At 43.4% G+C, this 23,845-nt stretch overlaps 1 protein-coding gene across 5 annotated transcripts in view; it reads left to right on the forward strand.

Annotated features, from left to right (window-relative positions):
* Nucleotides 1-4,539: 4,539 nt before the first annotated feature.
* The window catches only part of PLD1 (phospholipase D1), a 199,794-nt gene continuing 180,488 nt past the window's right edge, over nt 4,540-23,845 (forward strand). For 2 of the 5 annotated variants that reach the window (XM_059391547.1, XM_059391548.1), the window contains exon 1: nt 20,910-20,997. In XM_059391547.1, coding sequence (XP_059247530.1) covers nt 20,993-20,997 — 5 coding nt within the window. In that variant the 5' untranslated portion in view covers nt 20,910-20,992. Of the gene's footprint in view, nt 4,667-20,909; nt 20,998-23,845 lie in introns of those variants that run through there. The other 3 variants (XM_059391545.1, XM_059391543.1, XM_059391546.1) reach the window with 3 other exon arrangements.

Genomic DNA, 23,845 nt, shown 5'->3' on the forward strand with positions numbered 1-23,845 from the left:
CAGAGTCTTCCGTTCTGTTCAGGCAGTATCCTCAGCTCCTATAACAGGACCTACAATATAGTAGGTATTCAGGACAAATGAATGGAGAAACACTTGTATTTGATGTTAAGTCTAAAAGACAAAAATATATTAGTATATTTAGATAGAGCTGTTTTGGGGGGAAAAAGGTTGTTTTTCTTTATTATGGGTTCCTAAAGCCATTACTTTCTTGGGATCAGTTTTTACTGTGCCATTTCTGGATTTTATGGGAAAATGAGTACAGTTGCTTTTATAGTTTACTCCAATACAGTTGCAGCCATCAGTTGACATACACTTGTATTGTTCTAAACAAATATTCACTCTTAAGTTATTTTGTATGTTTTCTTATTTAATAATCACACCTTATACATATGTACAAATCCATGAAAATGAGTAGAATTCTATTTATTTTTTAAAGATTTTATTTATTTGAGAGGGACAGAGACAATGACAGAGAGAGAACAGGAGAGAGCACAAGTGGGGAGGAGAGGGAGAAGCAGGCTCCCCGCTAGGCAGGGAGCCTGATGGGGACCCTGGGATCATGACCTGAGCCAAAGGCAGACGCTTAAGCAATTGAGCCACCCAGGTGCCCGACAATCAGTACAATTTTGAACATTAAGTAAACATTGAAGACACAGAGATATTTTAAAAAAGTTATTAGATTTATTTAACAACTTTTGGATAAGAAAACCCTTCAAAGGGACAGGCTGAGGGCAACTGAGAAGCTTCGTCTCAGGTGTTTCAGCTGGAGCTGAGGTGTCAAGGGTGGCCCCTTTTTAAAGAGTCATGGACTAGACAGCCCACAAGCTGAACATTGCTGGGAGAAATTACAGAACATGAAGGATCCACAGAGAGCTAAGATGAAGATATAGACACACGGAGCTTTGACATACCTTGGTAACGTGTACTCTGTTCCTCATTCTCTCTTGAGCCCCTTGGTCCTAGTGGTGGTCACGCATTTAAAAAAAATTTAAGTCTTGATAACCACACTATTCTCATCTTTCTGTCACTGTTATGATGGCTGAATTGATTTATGTCAGTAGGTGATCAAGGATAAAATACCTTCCTCTGTATCTGTGTTTTTAGAGTAGCTATGTGCTGTGGTTAGTTAATTAGCATTAATAATTAAGTGTTTATAAATGGAGTGAATGGTTGCTAATCGGGGGACTCTTAGGTGGACTGAAAGACGCAGAAATCACACAGGTTATGTCAGTGAGGCAAACAATGCACACAGACGCTTGCCACCTGAAAGAAAAGAGCACTGGGGGCCCACAGACTTAAGGCAATGCTGGGGACAGCAAATGCTAAGGAAGTGCAGAAGGTTAAAAACAAAAAAATCAGGAAGTTGGAAACTAACTGTCTCTCAGTGGGTTGCCCTGGTCAGGGCAAATCTGCTGCTGGAGCTGCTTCTGCCTCTGCTCAGTGAGTTCTACCCCACACAGCATCTGGTTGCTTCCTCATTCCTTGAGATTCCGTCCACCTAGCTTTTGGAGTAAATGGAGTGGTGGTGGGAGTCAGAGAAAGGATTTGCCCTTTGCCTTAGAGACAGCTGCCCCAAACTGCTCTCTTACTGAGACTATACACATTTGGGAAAGGGTGCTCTATAAGAAAATGGAACTACCAGGAGTGCCTGGGTGGTTCAGTCCGTTAAGCGCCCAATTCTTGATTTCAGCTCAGGTTATGATCTCAGGGTCATGACCTCAAGCCCTGCATCCCGCTCCATGCTGGGCATTGAGCCTACTTGAGATTGTCTCTGTCCCACCTCCCTTTCTCTCTACAGAAAAAAAGAAAAAGAGAGAAAATGGGTCTATTCTAAAAGATGATAGATGCTGAGCATCCCAAACTGACCTCGATGATTTGGGCAACAATGTTACATATAAAGAAATACCATGAGGGAAAATCTGGGGGAGCACACTGGTATGCAAATTTTATAGAGCAATCTATAAATGATATGTGTATTAATAATCATTATATTTTATAGACTGTTCTATAAGTAATGTATATGTATGTATAAATAATGTTTCTCTTAAAAAGCATTAATGCAAATTAACAAAAAAAAGCAATAACATTACATAAAAAACCAGGGAATGGGCACTAATATACCATTCTCAGTTAATAGTACAAGTAAACATGAAAAAAGTGTTCATCATTATTGTTATTGAGTAAGGGCTGATTAAAACAAGATTTTGATCCATCACATTTTCTAATATAGGCAAATGGTACTTAATAATTGGAAAGTATCTTTGCAATATCTCACAGAGCTTTGAAATGTTTATAAACATTGACCCAGTCATTCCACTTTAAGGAGTCTCTCCTAGGAATTTAGAGATCTCAACAAAGATTGGTATTTACAGTGTTCATTCTAGCATGTTTGTAAACTGCCCAAAGGTCTGGAACATCCTCAAAGCCATCAATAGATAAATAGATTAAAAAATGGCTGGAACATTTTTCAACCACTAAAAATTATATTTAAAAAATTAGTCACAGTAAAAAATACTCATAAATACTGAAGCAGTGAGACAAGCAAGATTCTAACTTGTATAGCATGGTGCTAATTTTATAATAAAAATTTGTTTATGGTTTGAGAACGAACAAGAAGGGAATACATCAAAATGTTAACAATGGGGTGATATGTTGGGGGGCTTAGAGGTAATTTTAATTGAAAGTATTTGTTTTCTGTCATCTCCAAAACTCTCTATTTTTGTAAAATAGAAATGTAGAAATTAATAAAAATGGGCATATATATTTCTTTTATACTGAGAAGAAAAGATGAAAATTAAAGAGGATTTAGAATATCATTTGTCTGATAAAAATGTCAAATGTGTATCCACATGCATATATAATAGGATTTTGCTGTCACTTTTTTCTTCACATCTCTGAAGATAGGCAAGATTTGGGAAAATAACAGCAACCACCACCAATCACCAAATCACTCAGGAAAATGGAAAGGATTACATACAGAATCATACCATATCTAAAACTTCTCTTTGGCAGTCCATAACGGCCTTTTACTATTTGATTCCTCTAGCACAGGGAAGCAGAAATTCAATTATTGGCAGTGCACTTAATTTTATTTTTAATCATAGTTAATAGAAAGACCTATTGTTTTAGGTTTGGGATGCAGTTTTAATAGCCTGCTGCTTCTCAATCAAAAGTATTCTAATTTCTCAAGACAAGCTTGTAAGAGTGCAGTTAATTGTGTGTAGAATACTTACCAAATCATCTGTGACTAATAAAACTTGAGAAAGAAGAGGAGGAAAGAGCATCCGCCTTTCAGTAATATGCCTGTCTTACACCAGCCAAACTCTCCTTAGGCAATACTCTCTTTGGTCAGAGGGCCATGTGTTTAATTGTAAAAATCTGTCAGTATCCTAGGATGTAAAAGACATCAATCATTTCTGTCAACAAGGAAAGAGTAACGATTGTGTGACTCTCCTATCATTAGGAAAAGATGTGCTCAAGAGAAAAAAATGTAGTCTTGGGAGGGATGAGCAACTATAGGTTACAGGAAAAAGAGTTCCAGACTGCAATTTCACCCCCCCCCCCCCTTCCTTTCCCTGGACTGGAATATTATATTTCTCATTTCATGTAGTTCCATGTTTGCAGGAAGACATTATGTAAGTCCGCCTGTCTCAGCTGTGCATATCCACTAAGTGTTCTAAAGTGGCCTTCGTTATTAACAGTTTGCTGTACGTGGAGGGATTGCTTCCTTTGGCCTTGGCCGAATGTAATATTATGTAATGAGGCTGGAGCTGGCTTAGAGTCAAAACCATACTCCAAAAGGCCTGCTCATCAAGCCACAAGGCAACAGGTTCTCTTTCTCTTAAGACTTTACTCTAGGTGGACTAAAAACCTAAAAATTGCTGTATTTGTACAGTTTCATGGGCAGAATGGGAATTTTCCATGTTTTACTCCCAACCTATTATTTTATGCTAAGATTTCTGAATTAGCTTGCGTTTTAGACATCAAGGCACAAATTCCAGTATTCTCTAAATTTGTGTGACCTTACGCTGGTTTCTTCGCTTTTCTGGGCCTCAGTTTCCTTACCTATAAATTAGCAGTAACACCAGTCTGGGAAGTTGGAAGAAGGCTTATAGGTGATGTCATCAAGCCTCCTACTTCTTAACTCAGTCAATTCAAGCAAGTCATTTCACCTTTTCCACCCGTGTTTCCCTGCCTGCAGAGTGGGCCCCTTGTGGCTCCTGGCTGCAGTAGACGAGAGGAGGGTAACACAGGCAAAGTTCCTGGAACAGTGCCTGGGCACTTGGTGGGTTGAGAGTTCCTGAAAGTAGTAACAATAATGCTAGTGAACATCCCGTAGGATGACACGGTTGAGTCACGTAACTCGGGGAGGACAGAGAAGAAGAAACGGAAACAAGGACACAGGCCGCGCCGACGGAGCCCTCCTGGCCCGCGGGGACGGCCAGCCTGCGCCGCGGCGCACGCGGACCCGGCACCGCCTCGCCCCACCCCTGCCAGGCCCGGGCGAATCCGGGCGGCGAGTTCCGGGCGGCGGCGCGGCGCGGCGCGGGCCCCTCTCAGGCCCTCCCTCCTCCCCTCCTCCGCGCCTCCAGCGGTGCCAGCTGCACCCGAGCCCGGAGACTTCGCAGTCACCGCGCAGGTGCCCGCGGCCGCCTTCGCCCTACAGGTAGGAGCCGCGCCGCCGCAGGGCGCGCCAGGCTGCCGCAGGCGTCTGGCTTCCGCCGTCCTAGCCCTCCGTCCCTCCTCCCGCCGGCCTCCGGGCAGCCGGCCGCTCCCCGCCCAGCTCGGACGGGACCTTGGCGGAGGCGTCGGCCGTGGGCGCCGCCTCGGACGGCCCCGCGGGACCAGCCTCCCTGGGGTCGGGGGCCTCCCGTGCGCGCCTTCGGGCCCAGGGCTCGCGGAGTCGACGCGAGCCAACTTCGGCGCGCTTTCGCGCGGGTGGGCGCTGCCTGGAGCGCAGAGGCGCGCGGGCTTTAGGGAAGATGGGGGCGTGCCTGGGGATGCACCGTGGGCCACGCCTGTGCCGTGGGGCCGGTGGCCCCGGGTCCTGCCCTGCGCCGGGATGACGGGGATGGCGGCGCTAGGGGACCAGCATCCCAGACCAAGCAGGAAGTGCTGCGCTCCGTTAGAGCCCAGCCTTCCAGATGCATGGCCCTGGGCGTGTGGGCACGCAGCTACTCTGTGCGCCCACGAGGTGGTGACGGTGGGGTGGGGCAAGGGCAAGCGGGCCGGGAGCGGGACGTAGGTTAAAGGGCTCGTTTGTCTCTCTTCACCTCGAGGTGTTTGGGACCTCAGTCTCAGATCCAGGAGCGGGGTGCTCCCAGCGTTGGATAGGATCTTCTGATGCCCTTCAGAACTGCCCTTGTACAATCAGTCCAGAGCTATCGCTATTTTCCAAGTCTCGGTTTATTGCCTTCTTTACTTACTCTGGCAAGTACTAGATGCAGGTGGATGCCTAAGACCACATGGTTTGTTTCTGTGTTTGATCATCTCTAGGTCTTTCCCCAGAATGGAGAGTTCCATTAACTTTTATCTGCCAGGTCTGCCAACTTCAGTTGAGATAACCCCTTGTGGACCTTCTTAGGGCTTGTGGAGGACTAGGTACCCAGAGACCTTTGTGATTTGTTAAAAGGGCTAATTAATGGTGATGTGATGAAAGCCTAAAGAATGAAAAGAATCGACAGCTTGAGCTGTTCACAGAAACCACATTTACACATTGCCTGTTTGAATAAAGATCTTTCAGTATTAAATGTTTTGTAAGATACATACAATTGAATCTGTACATTGGCTTTTAACTTGAATTTGTCTACAGCGTTTAAATGTTGTTTGGGGATCTTTCAGCTAATTGTGTGAACTCCCAGTGTGCCCTTCCAGGATCCAGTATAACACAATCCATACAAGAAGCAGGGTAGTTAAGGATTTGAGGAAGGTGTGTTTTTACCATGTTTGTCCCTGATGTCAGTAGATATTACTCACAGTGATAAGTGCTGTATAAAGCTCATTTAGGTTTGTTGATTCACTTAAAATGGGATAGTGGGAGAACCTGCTCTTTGGGAGTTGTCTGATGGCCAAGTGTGGGTTTCTTTCTTTCTTTCTTTTTTTTTTTTTTTTTAATATTTTATTTATTTATTTGACAGACAGAGATCACAAGTAGGCCCAGAGGCAGGCAGAGAGAGAGGAAAGGCAGAGAGAGAGGAAAGGAAGCAGGCTCCCTGCTGGACAGAGAGCCCGATGTGGGGCTCTATCCCAGGACGCTGGAATCATGACCCAAGCCGAAGGCAGAGGCCTTAACCCACTGAGCCACCCAGGTGCCCCCAAGTGTGGGTTTCTTAATGAGAATTTATTATGACATTCGTTTACCTTGAACTTACAGAGTTTTTAAAAGTTGTTTTAGGGGCGCCTGGGTGGCTCAATTGGTTAAAAGTTGTTTTATATTTATTGTGGTAAATATATCACATAAAATTTGCCACGTTAGCCATTTGTAAGCATACAGTTCAGCCGCGTTACGTGCTTCTCATTGTGCTTCCATCCCCGCTGTCCACCCACAGAACACTGTTTGTCTTTCTTCTAGGGTTTCCAGAATATTTTGATGGCCATGAATGTGCTGCAGGCTTTGGTCTTCTCAGGAAGCAGAGTTTGAGATCCTTCTCGTAGCTTTACAGAAATGCACTTTTAAAGAGGAAAGGTGAAAAGCCACAGCCAGTTTGTGTTTAGTCAATCTTATCTCCATCAAGAAAGATCTGTGACTTCACTAGATACGGGTGAGCTGGTGAGCTAGTTAAATTTCCATATAAAAGTATGGTGAAGTTCAGCTTTCCAGAGGGAGGATGAGAGGGAGGAATCGGGAGGAGTCCAGGACAAAGTTATTGTTCTTGATTGTTTCCTCCCCCTTAATATATCTCACAGAACATCCAAATACTTCTGTCTCCTTTAGCTGTGCAGTAGCATGTATCTAATGATGCCTGAGCTCAGATCATTGCACCTTTTTCATAAGTAGAAGCAGTTTTGACCAAGCTAGCTGTTGGGTATAGTAATTTCTTCTGCCCTCCCGGTATTTACTAAACATCGCTGCTAGAGGACTCAGCACAGGAGATGTGGCTCTTTAAACTCACAGTTGGTCTGAGTCATTGTGTTCAGGAGACAGCTGTCCCTGTGCCAAGCCTGGTTGTATGTTTACAATCCTTTAAGTGTTAGCACCACACAATAAAACTTATTCTCCAGCTGGGCTGTGGATAAGTGTTGTTGCAGAGTGAAAATGAGAAACTTTTAACCTACATTTCCCATAAGCCCGTGACTTTCCTGATTAGAAAAAGAGTTGTACAGATCACATCTTTGGCTGCGGTGGGAATGCATTCCAGCGTGTTGGTCTCCCTGAATTCACAGTGCAGTGTAAAATCTGGGTCCCAGATGTTTCGTGCTGGGTCATTCAACCATAGTGTATGTCAGTGTTTTGTAATGTCACAGGGTTTCTTTTTTCTCTTTCTGCTGTTAAATTTTCTTAATTTTTGAATTTATTAAACAAACATTGCAGGGACAGAGGAAAATGATTGCTTTATTTAACTAACATTTATGTAGGGCTTACCATGTGCCAGGCATTATTTCTGTGCATTTTACAAATGTGAACACATTTAATCCTCAAAATAATCCTGGTGAAGAGGTAAAAATATCATGTCTGTTTCATAGATGAGGTGATTGGAAGCACAGAGAGATCATACAGCTGGCATATGGCAGACCTAGGGTCCTATCTCTGGCGGCCTGCACCCAGAATCTGGGCACAGGTGTGTCACCAGTGCCCTATAACTTGAGATTCCATCCTCCCAACAAAGAAACTTTTTTCAGGTTGTGATATTCCTAGCTTGTCCTTGTCCTTGTCCTTAGGGAGAAATAATTTGACATAATTGCAATCAGAAAATCAGTTTGACTCCCTTATTGTTCAGAAGAGGAAATTAAGGGGGAGTTTGGTTATGACCTGTATTTCCAAGGCAAGGTCCTGGAAAACTTCTTTGGGGCTAATTAAGCCTTACCTCCTGATTGAGAAGGTTGGGATAGAGATCCTGGGAAGGTCTGAAAAGGCCACAGTGTTTTTTGTTTTTTCGTGGTTTTTTTGTTTTGTTTTGTTTTCCAGTTTTCTATTTTTTTTAAACTTTATTTTGTTTTGTCAGAGTTCCAAGACTCATTGTTAATGCATCACACGCACTGCTCCATGCAATACGTGCCCTCCTTAATACCCACTATCAGTCTCACCTAACCCCCTCCTCCCCTCCCCTCCAAAACCCTCAGTTTGTTTCTCAGAGTCCACAGTCTCTCATGGTTTGTCTCCCCCTCCGATTTCCCCAACTCCCTTCTCCTCTCCTTCTCCCCATGTTCTCTGTGTTATTGCTTATGCTTCACAAGTAAGTGAGACTATATGATAATTAACTTTGTCTGCTTGACTTATTTCACTCAGCATAATCTCCTCCAGTCCCATCCATGTTGATACAAAAGTTGGGTATTCATCCTTTCTGATGGAGGCATAATATTCCATTGTATCTATGGGCCCTATCTTCTTCATCTGTTTGTCTGTTGAAGGGCATCTTGGCTCTTTCCACACTTTGGCAACTGTGGCCATTGCTGCTATGAACATTGGGGTACATATGGCCCTTATTTTCACAACATCTGTACCTCTGGGGTAAATACTCAGTAGTGCAATTGCAGAGTCATAGGGTAGCTATTTTTAACTTCTTGTGGGATCTCCACACTGTTTTCCAAAGTGGCTGCACCAACTTGCATTCCCACCAACAGTGTAAGAGGGTTCCCCTTTCTCCACATCCTCTCCAACACTTGTTGTCTACTGTCTTGTTGATTTTGACCATTCTGACTGGTGTAAGGTGGTTTCTTAATGTGGTATTGATTTGAATCTCCCTGATGGCTAGTGATGATGAACATTTTTTCATGTGTCTGTTAGCCATTTATATGCTTTTTGTTTTTGCAGGGGAGTGGAGTGGGGGATATTTACCAATCAGGGGAGGAAAATGCTTCAGTATTTTAATAATAATTTTGACCATCCTGGAGTTAATCTGCTCAATTAAATCCTGGGTGATGTCAAGGGTGCACAGAGCAGAAGCTTATGGCCAACTGTGGGCCATGGGAAGTCTTGCTGCTTAGGGCTCCAGATCCCAGATTCCTTTCCCAGTTGTTGCTGATGCCTGTGGCCCTGGGCTCCCCTCTACACAAAGGGAATCGTCATTCTGTACTCAATCATTTTTGAGTTTTTTGGATCTCGAGTTGGGAAACTTTTGAAAACCTCTGATGCCCAAAAGAAAATCAGCCAAGAGCAACACGGAAATAAAAATAACTTCATTTGGTTGGTCCTTTTGTTGAGAGAGAGAGATGCCTCTAAGGGCATAAACTGACAAACTTTATATTAAGAACAGGGACATCAAAGTTCAGTATCCAACAGCGATTTTTTCCCCCAAGTTTGAATGAGGGGGAATAAGGAATAAATATGGGAAAAGAAAAGTGGTGGACAGGGAGGTAGAAACAAATGCAGAGAGAGGAGAGAGCAGAAGAGGGTGCAAAGAATGAGAAGACAGGGCGAAAACCTTACCAGCTCTTTCTACAAGGCTGCTTTTTAGTGTGTTACCTCTTACTGCCCTTCAAGATGCAAACGGAGTTAAAATTATTTTTCCTTTGGTTTGTCATGAAGTGACTTCAATGTTGCTTAAAACCATTGTTAATCAACAAAGAATGGGGACAGTGAGATACGGGGTGGCTCTTTGGCCTTTGCTTGGGATCTTCCTATCCATCTAATCTGTTTTTGTTTACATCATTTTCGTATGCATAGATTTTATACAGAGCATGATGTTGGAATCACTAGGTTTGCAATTGTTTTATTATCTACCTTCCCTGTGAGAGGAGAAGGCTCTTGAGGCTACAGCCTGTGTTTTTGACATTTTTGTGTCTCCAGTGTCCATTGTGGTGAACCATAGTTGTGAACTGAATGAAAAGGTGCATTTAATGGATGAAGGAATATGGTGTGATTCATTTTATTCAAAATATATAGATATTTCCAGAAAAGAAGATTTTTATGGGTGTTTTACTGAGTTATTTGTTCTATTGTGCCATTTAACTGTTCTTACAAATACATTTGTAGATGTGGAGTGAACAGTCTGTGTGATTTATCATCTGTACTCTTTTTTTTTTTTTTTTTTTTGGCCTTTTCCCCTGCAATGTTCTCTACCCAAGTTTTGATGAAAGAGTCCTTTGAAATGAGATTGGAGGGGTAGCAATGGATCGGGATGTGGGTTCCATGGCTTAGAGCAGCAGGAAAACAGCTCCAGATGTATGGAAGGGAGGTGGTGTATGAGATTGGAGGGGTAGCAATGGATTGGGATGTGGGTTCCATGGCTTAGAGCAGCAGGAAAACAGCTCCAGATGTATGGAAGGGAGGTGGTGTGAATATGCAGAACCCAAAGTAGGAGATTTGGTAAAAAGGGCTAACAGTAGGAAAAATAGCAAACTGAAGAAAAAATCGGACATTGTTTTGAAAAAAAAATCTCACCATTGCTTCCACTTTGGAATAAAAATGTAGAAGTGAAGGTAAGGGTACAGGATTTGGAGAGGAAGTATATTTGTGGTACGAACATAATAGTGATGTCAAAAACAACCACTACTACCACAACAAAAACAGAAAAGGGAGAGGAGAAATCCAGCTAGAATCCTATTATCCTAAGGAAAAACCCACCTGTTGGGATATGTAGATGGTAAATATTTCAAAATTAGGAACATGGTGGAAAGACTGTAACCCCAACTCTTACCTTGCCTCAATCCCAACACCACGCTCCTACTCTTGGGGCTGGGAATGCAGGGTGAAGGGGCTTTGACTAAGCAAAGTAGGTCTGTGAGGCTTGTAAGGCACAGTTGGGCTCCACAAAGTCCCCACTGGGAGAAATAATGACTGTGGACCTCAGCCTTGGGCCAAAGAGCTTGCGTTCAGATCTAGAGGACTCTACCACCATGTGGTATAAGACAAGTAATGTCAAAATTCTCTATGCCTTAGTTTCTCCATCTGTAAAACAGGGATAAAAGTTGTACCTGTCTCACAGGACTATGGTGAAGACCGCAGGAAACAGTGCCTAGAAAGGGATTAACATGAGCCTGGAGCACAGAAATGGCACAGGAAATGTTAGGTCTCCTCTTTCACACATTGCCCTCCTGTCTCCGTCCCAAATCGTGTACGAGTGACATCGTGAATAAGAACCAAGCAAACTGGGGCGCCTGGCTGGCTCAGTGGGTTAAGCCGCTGCCTTTGGCTCAGGTCATGATCTCAGGGTCCTGGGATCAAGCCCCGAGTCGGGCTCTCTGCTCCGCAGGGAGCCTGCTTCCCTCTCTCTCTCTCTCTCTGCCTGCCTCTCTGCCTACTTGTGATCTCTGTCTGTCAAATAAATAAATAAAAACTTAAAAAAAAAAAAAAAGAACCAAGCAAACTGGAATTGCTGCCAGAATAGACATGGAGATGTGGCTCAATGGGAATATGGCTGAGGGAGAGATGAATTTTGCCTGGGAGGAAATCTTGAATGGGAGTGGGATTTCATGAGACCCCAGTGATGAGAAGTAGTGGGAAGACTTCTGGCTGCAAATCTGGTTCTAACTAGAGGGAGTGAACTGTTTGCCTTTGATAATTATGCTTTTGGGGTATATGTTTTGACATTAGTTAGAAAATTTGATTTTTTCTTAACCCGTAAGTCTAGCATAGTGTATAATAGAGGAACCTTGATTCACTTAATAGCAGTATAGTATTTAATAGAAGAAGCATGATTCATTGCTTTTTACCAATGAGTGTAGTTACAGAGGTGTGTTTTTAAAATGTATTTAGAATTAAGAACAGGGTATACTCTCCAGGTAGGAGTGAACTAGTTCATGGTGTGTCAGAAAAACTCTCTTCCCATGACATTCTTCAGCTCCACATTATATGGGAGAAGGATATCGCTAGCACCATTATCTTTGTAAGGCTGTGGATAATACATATCGGCTGTTGCGCTGTTGTGTTCTCCATCCCCACCCCTAAAAACCTCTTTTCTAAAGGAGCACCTCTGTAAAATCCCATTATGTAAATACCCAAAAGGAGAGCTGTTCTTCTTGACAGTTCTAGATGGCCGCCACTGAGCCAGCTGCCTCCTCCAGTATTCCCTCCCTGACTACCACCTGGCATCCTCTGCCCTTCAGCGCTGGAACCCCAGGGCTCCTAGGAGCGGATGTGAAGGTACTGCCTCAGTTTTCACCTTTCTCAGGGGCCACTGCCCATCTCTTGGGCTTATTGGAAGGGTTCTGTTTCTGGAGCACTCCAAGCTGGGTTCCACCATAGGGCCTTTGAATGGATGGCACTGTTCCCTCTGCCTGGGACGCCCTTGTCCTCAGTCCCAGCATGGCTTGCATCTTTTTAACACTGAAGTCATGAGAAAAAGTTCAAATGTTACCTTCCTAGAAAGGCTTTCCCTGACGGTGGGATCTGCTTCCCCACTCAGTCTGCATTGCTTTGCCTCCCAGCTCATCCCTCCTAGCCTGTCATTATGTGTTATTTTCATCCCAGCACTTGCCCTGTTTGAATTCTTCTGGTCTGATTTTCTTGAACACCGAGTTTCCTACACAAGAATGTAAGCTCTGTGACTGCAGGGACTTGCCTGGCACATAGTAGGTGCTCACTAATTACTTGTTCAGCGAATGCCTCTCCCAATTGCTATATGAGCATATGATGTTAGTGTGAACCCTGGTTTCCCAGACAGTTCAACTGCTCTCCCAATTGTTCTTTTCTGACCCTGCAGATGTTATCACGTTCATGGCAACAATTCATTGACGAGTGTTACTGCCATTTGGAACAAGGGTCCCTGTTGACCCGTGGGAAATACAATTTGTGGCTTCCTGTGTCAATGTCACCTTTCATTTTTGGAGAGCTTATGAGGAGTCGATTCAGCTGCACCTGTCTGTCCTAGGGGTGAATTACCTGTGACAGAAGGAATCAATTCAGCATGAAATTAATGGAAAGTAAACCCGATCAATTTCGGGAAGCCCCTGTTCCCCCTCTTCTTTTGAGTGCTAGGAGGGACAGTTTAGGGAGGGTGATGGGAACTGGGGCGTATGCATCACTCCGTAAGACACCAGGTTAACAGATATGCATGTTGGCGAGGTTTGCCCTGTCCAATCCCACCGGAAGACACTGAACAGGCTTGACTAATGGCGAGGTAATTTTTACAACTCCATTGCCAAGAAGGCTAATTGGGTTGACAGTGAAAGCTGTCACCCTGTGTTTGCGGTGGTTCCTGCTCATTCTGGGGTTGGAGAGTTTATGAAGCGGAGTCCTTCAATGCCCACCAAGTGCTAAGCAAGTGCACGTGCATGTAAGTGTGTTCTGCTGGCCTGGGGCTTGTGGTCTAAATTGATCAGTCCGCTGAAGGCAGGACTGTGTCGTGCAGCTAGGGCCTGCCCCACTGCCTGGAATGGGCTGGGATTTGTAATGATCCCATGTCCCAGTTTTTCAAGGTAGTGGTTTTCAAACTGCTCCATGTTTCAGGGGCAGTTGGAACTGTGGTGGGGTCGGGATGCCGAGAGCAGAGTTCTGGGGCTTCTCTAAACCCCACATACACCAAAGGCGTCTCATTAAAATCCCGTAATTGAGTATATTTGCCTTTTAAAAAATATTTTTATCTTTTTTTTTTAAGATTTTCTGCTTATTTATTTATTTGAGAAAGAGCTTGAGGGAGAGAGAGAACATGAGTTGGGGGAGGAGCAAAGGGAGAACAGGGAGCTTGGACCTGGTGCTCTATCCCAGGTCCCTGGGATCATAACCTGAGCCAACGGTAGATGCCCAATGGACTGACACCCCAGGGACCCCAGTAAACTTTTTAGATTGACAGAAAAGTTGCAAAGATAGTGTACATGGGTAAGCTCTGGTTTCCTCTGTTATTAACATCTTACTCTGCTAGGGTACATTTGTTAGAATTAACGAACCAATATTAACGCATTATTAACTAAAGTCCATACTTTAGTCAGATTTCCTTGGCTTTTCCCTAGTATCCTTTTTCTGTTCCAGTAGCCCATCCAGAATACAATGCTACATTTAGTAGTCCTCTCTGCTTGGGCTTCTCTTGCCTGTGATTGTTTCTTAGACTTTCCCATGTTTTCGATGACCTTGACTGTTTAAAGGGGTACTAGTATTTTGTCGAATGTCCCTCAGTCATAATTTTTAATGATTTTTTTCTCCTGATTAAACCGGGATTATGGGTTTCGAGAGGAAAACCACAGCAGTAAAATACCATTCTCATCGCATTGTATTAAGGGCACGCATCATCAGCATGATATATTATTGTCAATGGTAATTTTGATCACTTGGCTGAGGGAGTGCCAGGGTTCTCTATCGCCAAGTTATTTATTTGCCTCTTTTCAATACTGTACCCTTTGGAAAGATGTCACATACTTTTTTTTTTTTTTAAAGATTTTATTTATTTATTAGACAGAGATCACAAGTAGGCAGAGAGCAGGGAAGCAGGAAGGGAAGCAGGCTCCCCGCCGAGCAGAGAGCCTGATATGGGGTTCAATCCCAGGACCCTGAGATCATGACCTGAGCTGAAGGCAGAGGCTTTAACCCACAGAGCCACCCAGGTGCCCCCTCACATATGTTGTGATGAGCAGTTATGCTCTACCTCCTAGAGAGGGTAGTAGCTCTATGAATTATTTAGATTGTGTCTGCATGGAAGATTTATCTTTCCATCCCTATTTATTTATTTATTTAGTTATTCCATTACTTATTTATATGGACACATGGATATTTATCTTCTACTTTAGATTATATAATCCAATACTGTGTTTTTTTACTTATATTGGGCTTTTTAGGAATTTTATTCAAACAAATAATCTTCCTGTTATTTAAAAAATGTTAGAAAACTATTTTTTTTTAATCTTCACCTCTTTGTTTGCCCTTTAAATATCCAATTTCTGCATTTATTTATTTGGAACAATAAAGAAGAAATTATCACTTAGATTTTTCTTTATTTTTGTAATAATAAAGTTAAAATAGAAGTATTTCAGCTGATAGTTCTGTTGATAGTCTTTTTTTATCAAAAATAAATTTCTCGGGGTGCCTGGGTGGCTTACTGGGTTAAAGTCTCTTCCTTTGGCTTCGGTCATGATTTCAGGGTCCTTGGACCGAGCCCTGCATTGGGCTCCCTGCTCGGCAGGGAGCCTGCTTCCTCCCCTCTCTCTGCCTGCCTCTCTGCCTATTTGTGATTTCTCTATCAAATAAATAAATAAAATCTTTAAAAAATACCTTAAAATAGAAGTATTTCAGTGGTTTTTTTGAGGAGCAGAGGTCAAAATGTGTCTTTTCCCCTATTGTAGACTGAGTTTGCACTCAGTATTTTAAGTTATTGCTGAGATTCACTCTAGGGAGATTTGTAGTCATCTGTATTTTAAAGATTTTATTTATTTATTTATTTAGAGAGTATAAATCGGTGGAGGGGCAGAGGTAGAGGGCAAGAGAGAACCTCCAGTAGACTCCCTGCAGAACGCAGAGCCTGAACCAGGGCTGGAACTCGGGACTCTGAGATCATGACCTAAGCTGAAACCAAGAGTCAGATGTTTAACCCACTGAGCCACCCAAGAGTCCCTGTAGGCATCTGTCTTTTAAAAACTCCTTAGGAAGTTGAATAACTCTTAAGAATAATTTTTGATCTTCCTATCTTTTTTTCTTTAGATTTTCCTTAAGTGGAAACTTTGAAAATGCTGCTCAGCATAGTGTCTTACTGCTGAGAGAATGGTAGACCTGTTACAGAAGCCCCCATGCCAGTCTTCTATGCTTTCTGTTTTAAGACAAATCTCCAGTGTGCCGAATTTTTCTCTATTATAAAGTTAAAGAGACTGTATGTAAACTTATATCTCACCTTTTTAAAAATCATCTAAAAGTCTAACGTGTCCTCGCCTGTCTTTTGACCTGGCTTAAAATAAAGGAAAAGCATCCAAAAATACTTCATTCCCTTTACATCTTTTAGTGTTCTAGATTTTCTTCTGTATTTTATTAGTTAATTTTGTTCTAAAATTCAGTGCTTTTAGGCATTCTTGTTTCTGTCCCAGTTCACACAGACAGAAATACTTTAGAGAGTGGTTTTAGTCGCAGCAAGTTCTCCTTTTTAAAAATCAAAGTTGTGGGCTATTATATGCGGAGACCAGACAACCTGGCTATTTGAGCCAGAGAGATGTTTCTGAGTCCCCTATTGGTTAATGGCTTAGTGTGCAGTGGGCTACCCATGCAGCCCTATGCTCTGATGTCCCCACTGAGGACTCAGTCCTGCTACAGAGCCTGTGAGGCCCGTTCCAGCAGGGCCGACCCCGTAAGTGGCCAAATGAACTCGGGCCTGTAAATCAGTTGCCAGTAGGATACAGAGCTGGACCTTGACATCTGGCTAGACAGGCACAAGGGGTTTACTTTTGCAGTCCAATAAAGAATAACGGTATTAATTTAGAACATGTTGAGAAGTCATTATTGTATTGCATGAGAATTAAGCATAGGTTAAGTATAAAGGATAAGCACCTCACTTAATTGCCTGTAATTAGAGTGATTTTAACACAACCAGATCAGACATTTAATTCTCATTCTTTCTTACCAAACCGGTGCCTGTATTAATACTATCTTTTGATTCCACCCAGAATTTTTTTTCTTAATTTAGTTTGTTTATTCACTAAATCATAGTCCTTTAATCTGATGACTTCTATACAGCAAATGTTATCTTACACTGATTTCTTAGGGCCAAGGACCTAGAGAGGCTATGACATCTGTCTATAACTATAGTCAGGGATGCCTGGGTGGTTCAGTGGGTTATTAAGCCTCTGCCTTCTGCTCAGGTCATGATCCCAGGGTCCTGGGATCGAGCCCCTCATTGGGCTCTCTGCTCAGCAGGGAGCCTGCTTCCTCCCTCCCTCTGCCCGCTGCTCTGCCTACTTGTGACTCTTTGTCAAATAAATAAATAAAATCTTTTTAAAAAATGACCATATATTCAACGAGTAGGAATGACCAGAAATGAATATAATTTTTTTTCTTTGTCATAGCACATAAGCCAAGTTGGGTCTGGGCAGGGAAGGAAAGGGATTGCTTCAGGTAAGGCCTGGCTTCTTTATTTATTTTATTTATTTTTATTTTTAAAAGATTTTATTTATTTATTTGACAGAGAGAGAGATCACAAGTAGCAGAGAGGCAGGCAGAGGGAGAAGCAGGCTCCCTGCTGAGCAGAAAGCTTGATGTAGGACTCCAGCAGCCCCAGGGCAGAGAGGATGGTTACTTCCCCCCCCCCCCCCCATCCCCACCACCACCCCAACCTCACCTGAAGGTCTTCAGGCCCTGAATTAGCCTCTGGGCTCTCCAGCCACCCTGGAGCCTCTTCTCCTCAGAGGGTAGGTGGGCTTGGAAGACATTGTTTCCCAAAACAAGGGCTTGGTTTTCTTCAAAATGTAGGTGCATTGCTTAAGGTTGCAAAAATGAGTTTAGAATTACATTAGTGGAGGATGTTTAAGTGATGGTCATGTACTGAGCTCAGTCTCATCCTTCAGTTTTGCAATGCCTCCCATAACATTGAACTGGTCCCCTTTGATCTTACCAAGCCCACTTTCCCGCTGCAGCTGATGAAACAACAGAAGGACAGTCTTAGCCCTGCCTGGGTGAGTGTTACCTGGACCCAGTAGCCTGAGCACTTTTCCCTTCCCTTTAAAGTTTCTTTAGGTTTCACGATTTAAGGGATCAGTGATTCTTCCATTTATCTATCATTTTACTAAGGAGTCCTGAAAAACGGAAAATGAATTTTCCCAGGCAACGGTTCACATGACAGCCATCACAAAATGTAAGGAAGAACGCGCTTGAGGAGTAGTAAGCCTTTGAAGATTCTAAAGACTTGGAAAAAAAGAATAAACTCTCAAGAAATTCAGCCAATTTAAGTCAATTTTAAATAGGAGGCCCAAATAAATAAGTGAGAAATTTAGATACTTATTCACATCAGTACACGCCAGCTTTTTCCACATTATTAAGATATTTGCAGAAGTTTTGGTCAAAAGCTGCTAACTTATAAGTAGGCATTTATAGCTACAATATGGTATGTTTTTTAAAAGGCAATCTCCTGGGTCCACCTCTAAATCCATTCTGTGAGCGTAATATACTTTTTCATAGTTTTTTAGAGACTTTGAGGCACACAAGTTCAGCGGCTGGTTATTCTTCAGTTCTTGCAGGATCTCCCTTTACACAAGAACGACATCTCTAAGTAAGCCTCCTGGACCAGCTCCACTAACTCCTCCTTTTGAAGTTAGGGACTGAAAAATGACCTGATTTGTTAATTGCACAATTTGTCATTCTTAAGCAATTTAAGTGCATTTCCTACAACACATGGACACTTATACATGAACTTCAATGGCCTACAGTCACCATTAGAGACTGATCGTGCTGGAAAGAACTCTGGTCTGATACTCATGGTAACCTGAGTTCTGGTTTTGTCTCCTCAAGTGACTTAGTGTGACCCTGGGCAGTTTATTTCCGGAAATTCCACTAGTGCTCTTTTGTCTGTTGCAGGCCCTGCCTCTGAAACTGGTGTGAATTAAACTAGTCCTAGCCACTATCCTTGGGGGATTTACAGTCTCGGTCAGTGGTTCTCACACTCCACTGCACAAGAGAATCCCCTGGAGGGCTCATGAGAGCTGAGTGCTGGGCCTCACCCTAGAGTTTCTGATTCAGTAGTTCTGGGCTGGGTGGGAGATTTGCATTTCTAACAAGTTCCCAGATGATGCTGATGCAGCTGGTATGGGGGCATGATTTGAGAAGCACTGATCTAATGGTTTAGCTGACACATCAGGAATCACAATTCAAAGATTAAATGCTGTGAAGTAAGTATAAGTCATGCACAGTTGGAAACAGGGTGAGAAGTGGGTCAAAAGATGAATGAACAGCTGGAGATCTAGGAAGCCCTAATGGAAGAGGGAGCAGTCCAGCAGGATCTTGGCAAGCCTTGACAGGTAGGGCATTTTGGGGAATGGTACCATCCCATCTTTGGATGGGAGAGGGAGTGCAGGAAGAGTGTGGGAGCAGGGGGTAGTCTAGCCTAGGTGGACTGAGTGTTGGTGTGGGGGAAGGAACAACCAGAAACAGATGGGGCTGAGAATGAGAGAGCTCGGCAATTAAACCAAACATGTTTTTGGTTTTTAGGATTTTTTTGTCAGCAAAGGATCAGCATGATCAGAGCCATGCTTAGGAAGTCCAGCACTGTGATGAATGGCTTGGGAAGAGAGCGTGATTTCAGGAATTACTTGGGCAGCCCAGTCTCCATGCAGGGACGTGAGTGAAGAGGAGCGTGAAGGTGGGAGGGATACAGTTACGGGATGGATCTGCCCAAAAGCCACAGATGTGGGAGTTGATTGACTCCTGGGGATGAGGGAGATGAAAAGGTCAAGAGAGATTGAGGATTCAAGTTTGAGTTGTTGGGGAAGAATGGGAGTGGCTGGATCCCTCGGGGGAAATAAATTGGAGAAGAAAATGAACCCGTGGAACCTTGGTTTCTTTAGGAGGGCAGTGGACCAGATGCTTTTCGAGGTCTCTTTTTGTTTGATTGTAACCAGTGTTTTGGTTGCTGGTTGTCTGAAACACTGCAGCATATGTTTGTATAAGAAGCAAATGGCCTGTATGTAACAGGCACTAATGTATTTGTTCATTGGTTCATCCTGGGTGATTATTGGCTTTAAAATACTTACATCTGTAAATAGCTTTCTTTTTGAACTTCTAGTTTTCTAAGTATGTTGACTTGTTCTTGCTCCTATTGTATATCCTATGCCTGTGGACATCTTCTGCATGTGTTTCTTTATATATGTTTTGAATAACTAGAGTATAGATATTTTAAATATTTTTGGCTCGCTCTCCCATTATAACAATCACAGCATAGGCTGATATATTTCCTCACAGTCCTCTCTTTCATCCACTGGGTTATAAACTTCTTTGGAGTAAAGGGCATATCTTACTCATTTTTGTCTCCTCACTGCACTCATCATGAGTGATTGTATAATGTTTCCAGCAAATGCTGGAGAACTGGATTGAACCACTGAGTAAAAGTCAATTACTATCTGTTTCTTTAGTGGAAGACAAAATTCCTCAGGCAATAAAAAGTGTTAGTTTAGAGGGAAATGGGCATCCATGTATTTTGGGAGATTGAAAGTAGAAACGAATAATTCAGTAGACTTTCAGGACTAGAACATAGATATTCATGGACACTTTAGGAACTAGAAATAGAAGCTCATAAAAACCAGGAGAGCTTTCAGTTCTGTCTTAAATTAGCCACTAAGCCTCTTGGGCCAGACTTTTGTACTCTGGGCCTTAATTTCCTCATTTGTAAGGTTGTGGTTGTAGTTAAATTACAGAATTTTCTACCTCTCTGCACACCCCAGAATTATAAGCAGGGAGCAGGGATGAGCAAAGCCACGCCACAGGGATGGGAAAGAGTATGCCCATTCTCTTGTGACCAGGGTATGACACGCTAGCTAGAGGCCCAGTTTCCAAAGGTCATTACTGCTCAGATAAGGAGTGTGGACTCTATCCTATGGGAAAGTCTCGTGTGAGGTGGTTTACTAGGGAATGCTATCTGGGAGCCGGAGTGAAGGCCCAGGAAGAGTCCCACTGGGAAGCAGGAGTGATTGAGTTGGCCATTAACAAGCAACTGGTTTGCTTGATTCCAGGGGATCTGAAGAGAAGTCTTATGAAATGTCTCTCAGCACAGCTCACCGGGGGTGGGTGAAGGGAGAAGCTTTTATCTGTTTCTCATCTCCCACTGATTGGAGGCAGCTCTGCTTTTTCAGATTGGGCATACCTGACTGCCAGGTGGGTCCCCATGGGCACCTCAAGAAGCAGTGTGGGGCAGCGTGGGCTGGAGAGGCCGTCAGGCTGTCCATATATGAAGCTGGTCAGATTCTTCACGGGACTGGCTGCCATCGCAATGGCGGGAGTATGAGGTGAGTCTGAGAGGATTTGAAGCAGAGCATGGACGTAGAGAGGTGGACGTAGAGAGCTATGGAAGGATTTGAAACAAAGGAAATGCCTAGTCAGATTTATGCAGATTTATGTGGTAAATGTTTAACAACCAACTTTCCAGAAAAATAAATGTGTATCTATACATATACGTGTCGGTCATATAGTTTCCTGATGTAAAGGATGTGTAGCACACAATTTATACATAAATAATAAAAAATACGATTTTCTTTATTGTAAAGGCCATATAGCTCCTTGATTCTGACAGGTTTCTCTTGGTTTTTGCTGAACTCTTGTGTTTATAGCCAACCTGTGGTTACAACTAATGAAAGAGGGTAGTTGATGTTTTCTTGTTAGAGCATGGAGTAAGATCAAAGTGAAATGATGAAGGCGTGTCCCAGAACTTCATTTGTTCATGAAGCATCTTCGTAAACTGGTTGGTATTAGAAGAATTATTTCCTCAACTTTTCATTTTATTCACAAAATACCTACCAAATATTTTATGGACATTTTCTCCATCATTTTAAGCCCAGAGGATCAACAAAACAAAAATCAGACTATAACTTATAGGGGTTGTCAACTTCTAGGTGAAAACACTCCCATTACAGTCAACTTCAGGTTATAGGGAATAGACACCTAGTAGCACATTTCACAGTATAAAATGGACCTAAACAACCTCAAGGACGTAGATATTAGTAAAAATGTATTAAAGTAGTAAAAAAGTGATGAATTTTGAATACTTATTATCTGTGGATTTAATATGATTTATTTTACTGTAAGTTTTTTGTATGTAATTTAAGATTTCATAATTGCTATGTTTAACAGCTGAGTCATAAAATTTTTGAAAACTTACTGATCAGTTCTAAGGAGCCGGGAGGAGCCAGCCTGGACACTATGGGAATTACAGTTGTAGAAGATCACCTTGATTGCCATCTGTAGAAATATTTTGAAAGAGGGTGTGGGGAAAAAAAGTTTATCTGAGTTATAGTAGGGGTGAAAGTTAGAAGACAGACTTGGAGAATGCCTTCAGACTCTGTCAACATGAGGATTCAAATGAAGTCTGGTTAATAGAGGTAACAGAGAATTTACTGGTCTGCATTCAAATGTGGCTATGTAGGACTTTTACTCAAAGTCTCCTCCAGGTGCTCCTGGAGTCTGAGAGACCTCTTTCCTGGCTTGTGGAGCCTTTGGCAGTCTTCTGCTTTGTCTTCTTGGTTGATGACCATGGGTTAAAAGGGATTTAAGGACGAGGCCTGCCCCCGCCATGGCTATGGGATCCCATAGGATGGGATCCATGCCAACGATGGACCTGCTGGCCTTATTTTCCTAAATTTGCAAATCTGAGGGAGGAGGCACTAGAAAGATATGGGAACCTGGTGTGTACCTCAGACACCTTGCATGCATTTGTGTCCAGGAGCCTGACATTGCCGGGCTGTTCTTCCTTGACTCACAGAGGCTAGGGGGCAGACAGCTTTCTCCATGCCTTCCCAAAGCTGCTGACTGCCAGTCTCCATTGCTGTGGAGCTGGGCCCTGAAACAGCCTCTTTGCCCTCTCCTAGGCCCCTAGAAGTCACAGAGGTCTCTCTGTCTGAAGGCCCTCTTCCCCTTTTGCAGATTAGCTGGTGGAGATGAATGGCTGAAGGCCACAGGCCCCCTGATCCATCTGCACTCCCAGAGTAGGTGAATTTCATTTGTGGGTCCTCCAGCCTCCACTACTCTGAGTAGAAAAATAAGGGCAGGCATGGCCCCTGGGTGCATGGTGGAGCCAGGAACTGAGATATGGGATATGGCGGAGGGTGGGGTAGGGTTGTGGCATGTATGTGGCGGGGCTGTGGGAAAGGGAGGGAGGATGGAATCCAGAGGCAAGGCAGATTTTGATCCTGTTCAGTTTTGAACTAGATAAAATAGATGCCTGTGGAACAATAGTTGAGTGGGTTGGAGGCATTTGGGAGAAAGAGAGGAGAGCAGTGGTGGTATTGCGAGTCAGAAAGTTGGTGAGGCCGGGTCTGGGGCGCTCCTCCCATGAGGAGGTGGGATGAGAGACGTTGACAGGTAGAGCTCAGAATCCCAGGGAGCACCAGTATTCAGGAATGGGGTCAGCGGTCCGGGGTCCAAGAACCGGGCAGGGAGGAGTGTCCAGGGAACTCTGACAGAAGGAAATGGCACAAAGGAGCTGAGGCGCATGCTGGGAACCGTTTGGCCCATTGTGTTCACGCGTGCAGTTTCCCAAGTGTATCTCTTCAGAGTTATGATTATGCTCACTGGCCCCCTTCCTCCCTCTAAGAAAAAGAGTCAGAGACTCTGCAGTTATCATAAATGACCCAGGGTCAGGAAGACATATGGCACTTTTGCACCAGGTCGATTCTTTGATCTGGCCTTTTAGAGTCCGTTCGAGGAGTAAACAAACTTACTTTAAGCTAAAGGGAAAGGTCAATTTTTTCCTGTTTGATGTTTCTTACTGTTTTCTATATTAATCACTTCATTTTCCCCTTGGTCACAGGCCTGGTATTTTTTTTCTCTCATAGTTGTCAGCGACCTTGTGTGTCAGGCAATTTCTTCTTCATGATAGATTGACCCAGGGACCCAGGGGAGCTTGAGCAGGCAAGGTTACCACCAAAAGTGTGTGGCACCCTTGGTGGTTCTGTTCTTGAGCATCCAGAAAGCCCGGTGTGACTGAACTGAATTATAGGCTTTGAGGTGACTGTGCAGTGTGCATTCAGCAAAAAATCTACCCAGACGTGTTCAGGGGTTGTTGGTTAGGGTGAAATTAGAGGACTTCACCATGAAAAGACAGCCTATCTAAAGGGATAGCAGAGTGAATTTTCTACATCA

This window comes from Mustela nigripes, chromosome 2, assembly GCF_022355385.1.
Source record: "Mustela nigripes isolate SB6536 chromosome 2, MUSNIG.SB6536, whole genome shotgun sequence".
NCBI lineage: Eukaryota > Metazoa > Chordata > Mammalia > Carnivora > Mustelidae > Mustela > Mustela nigripes.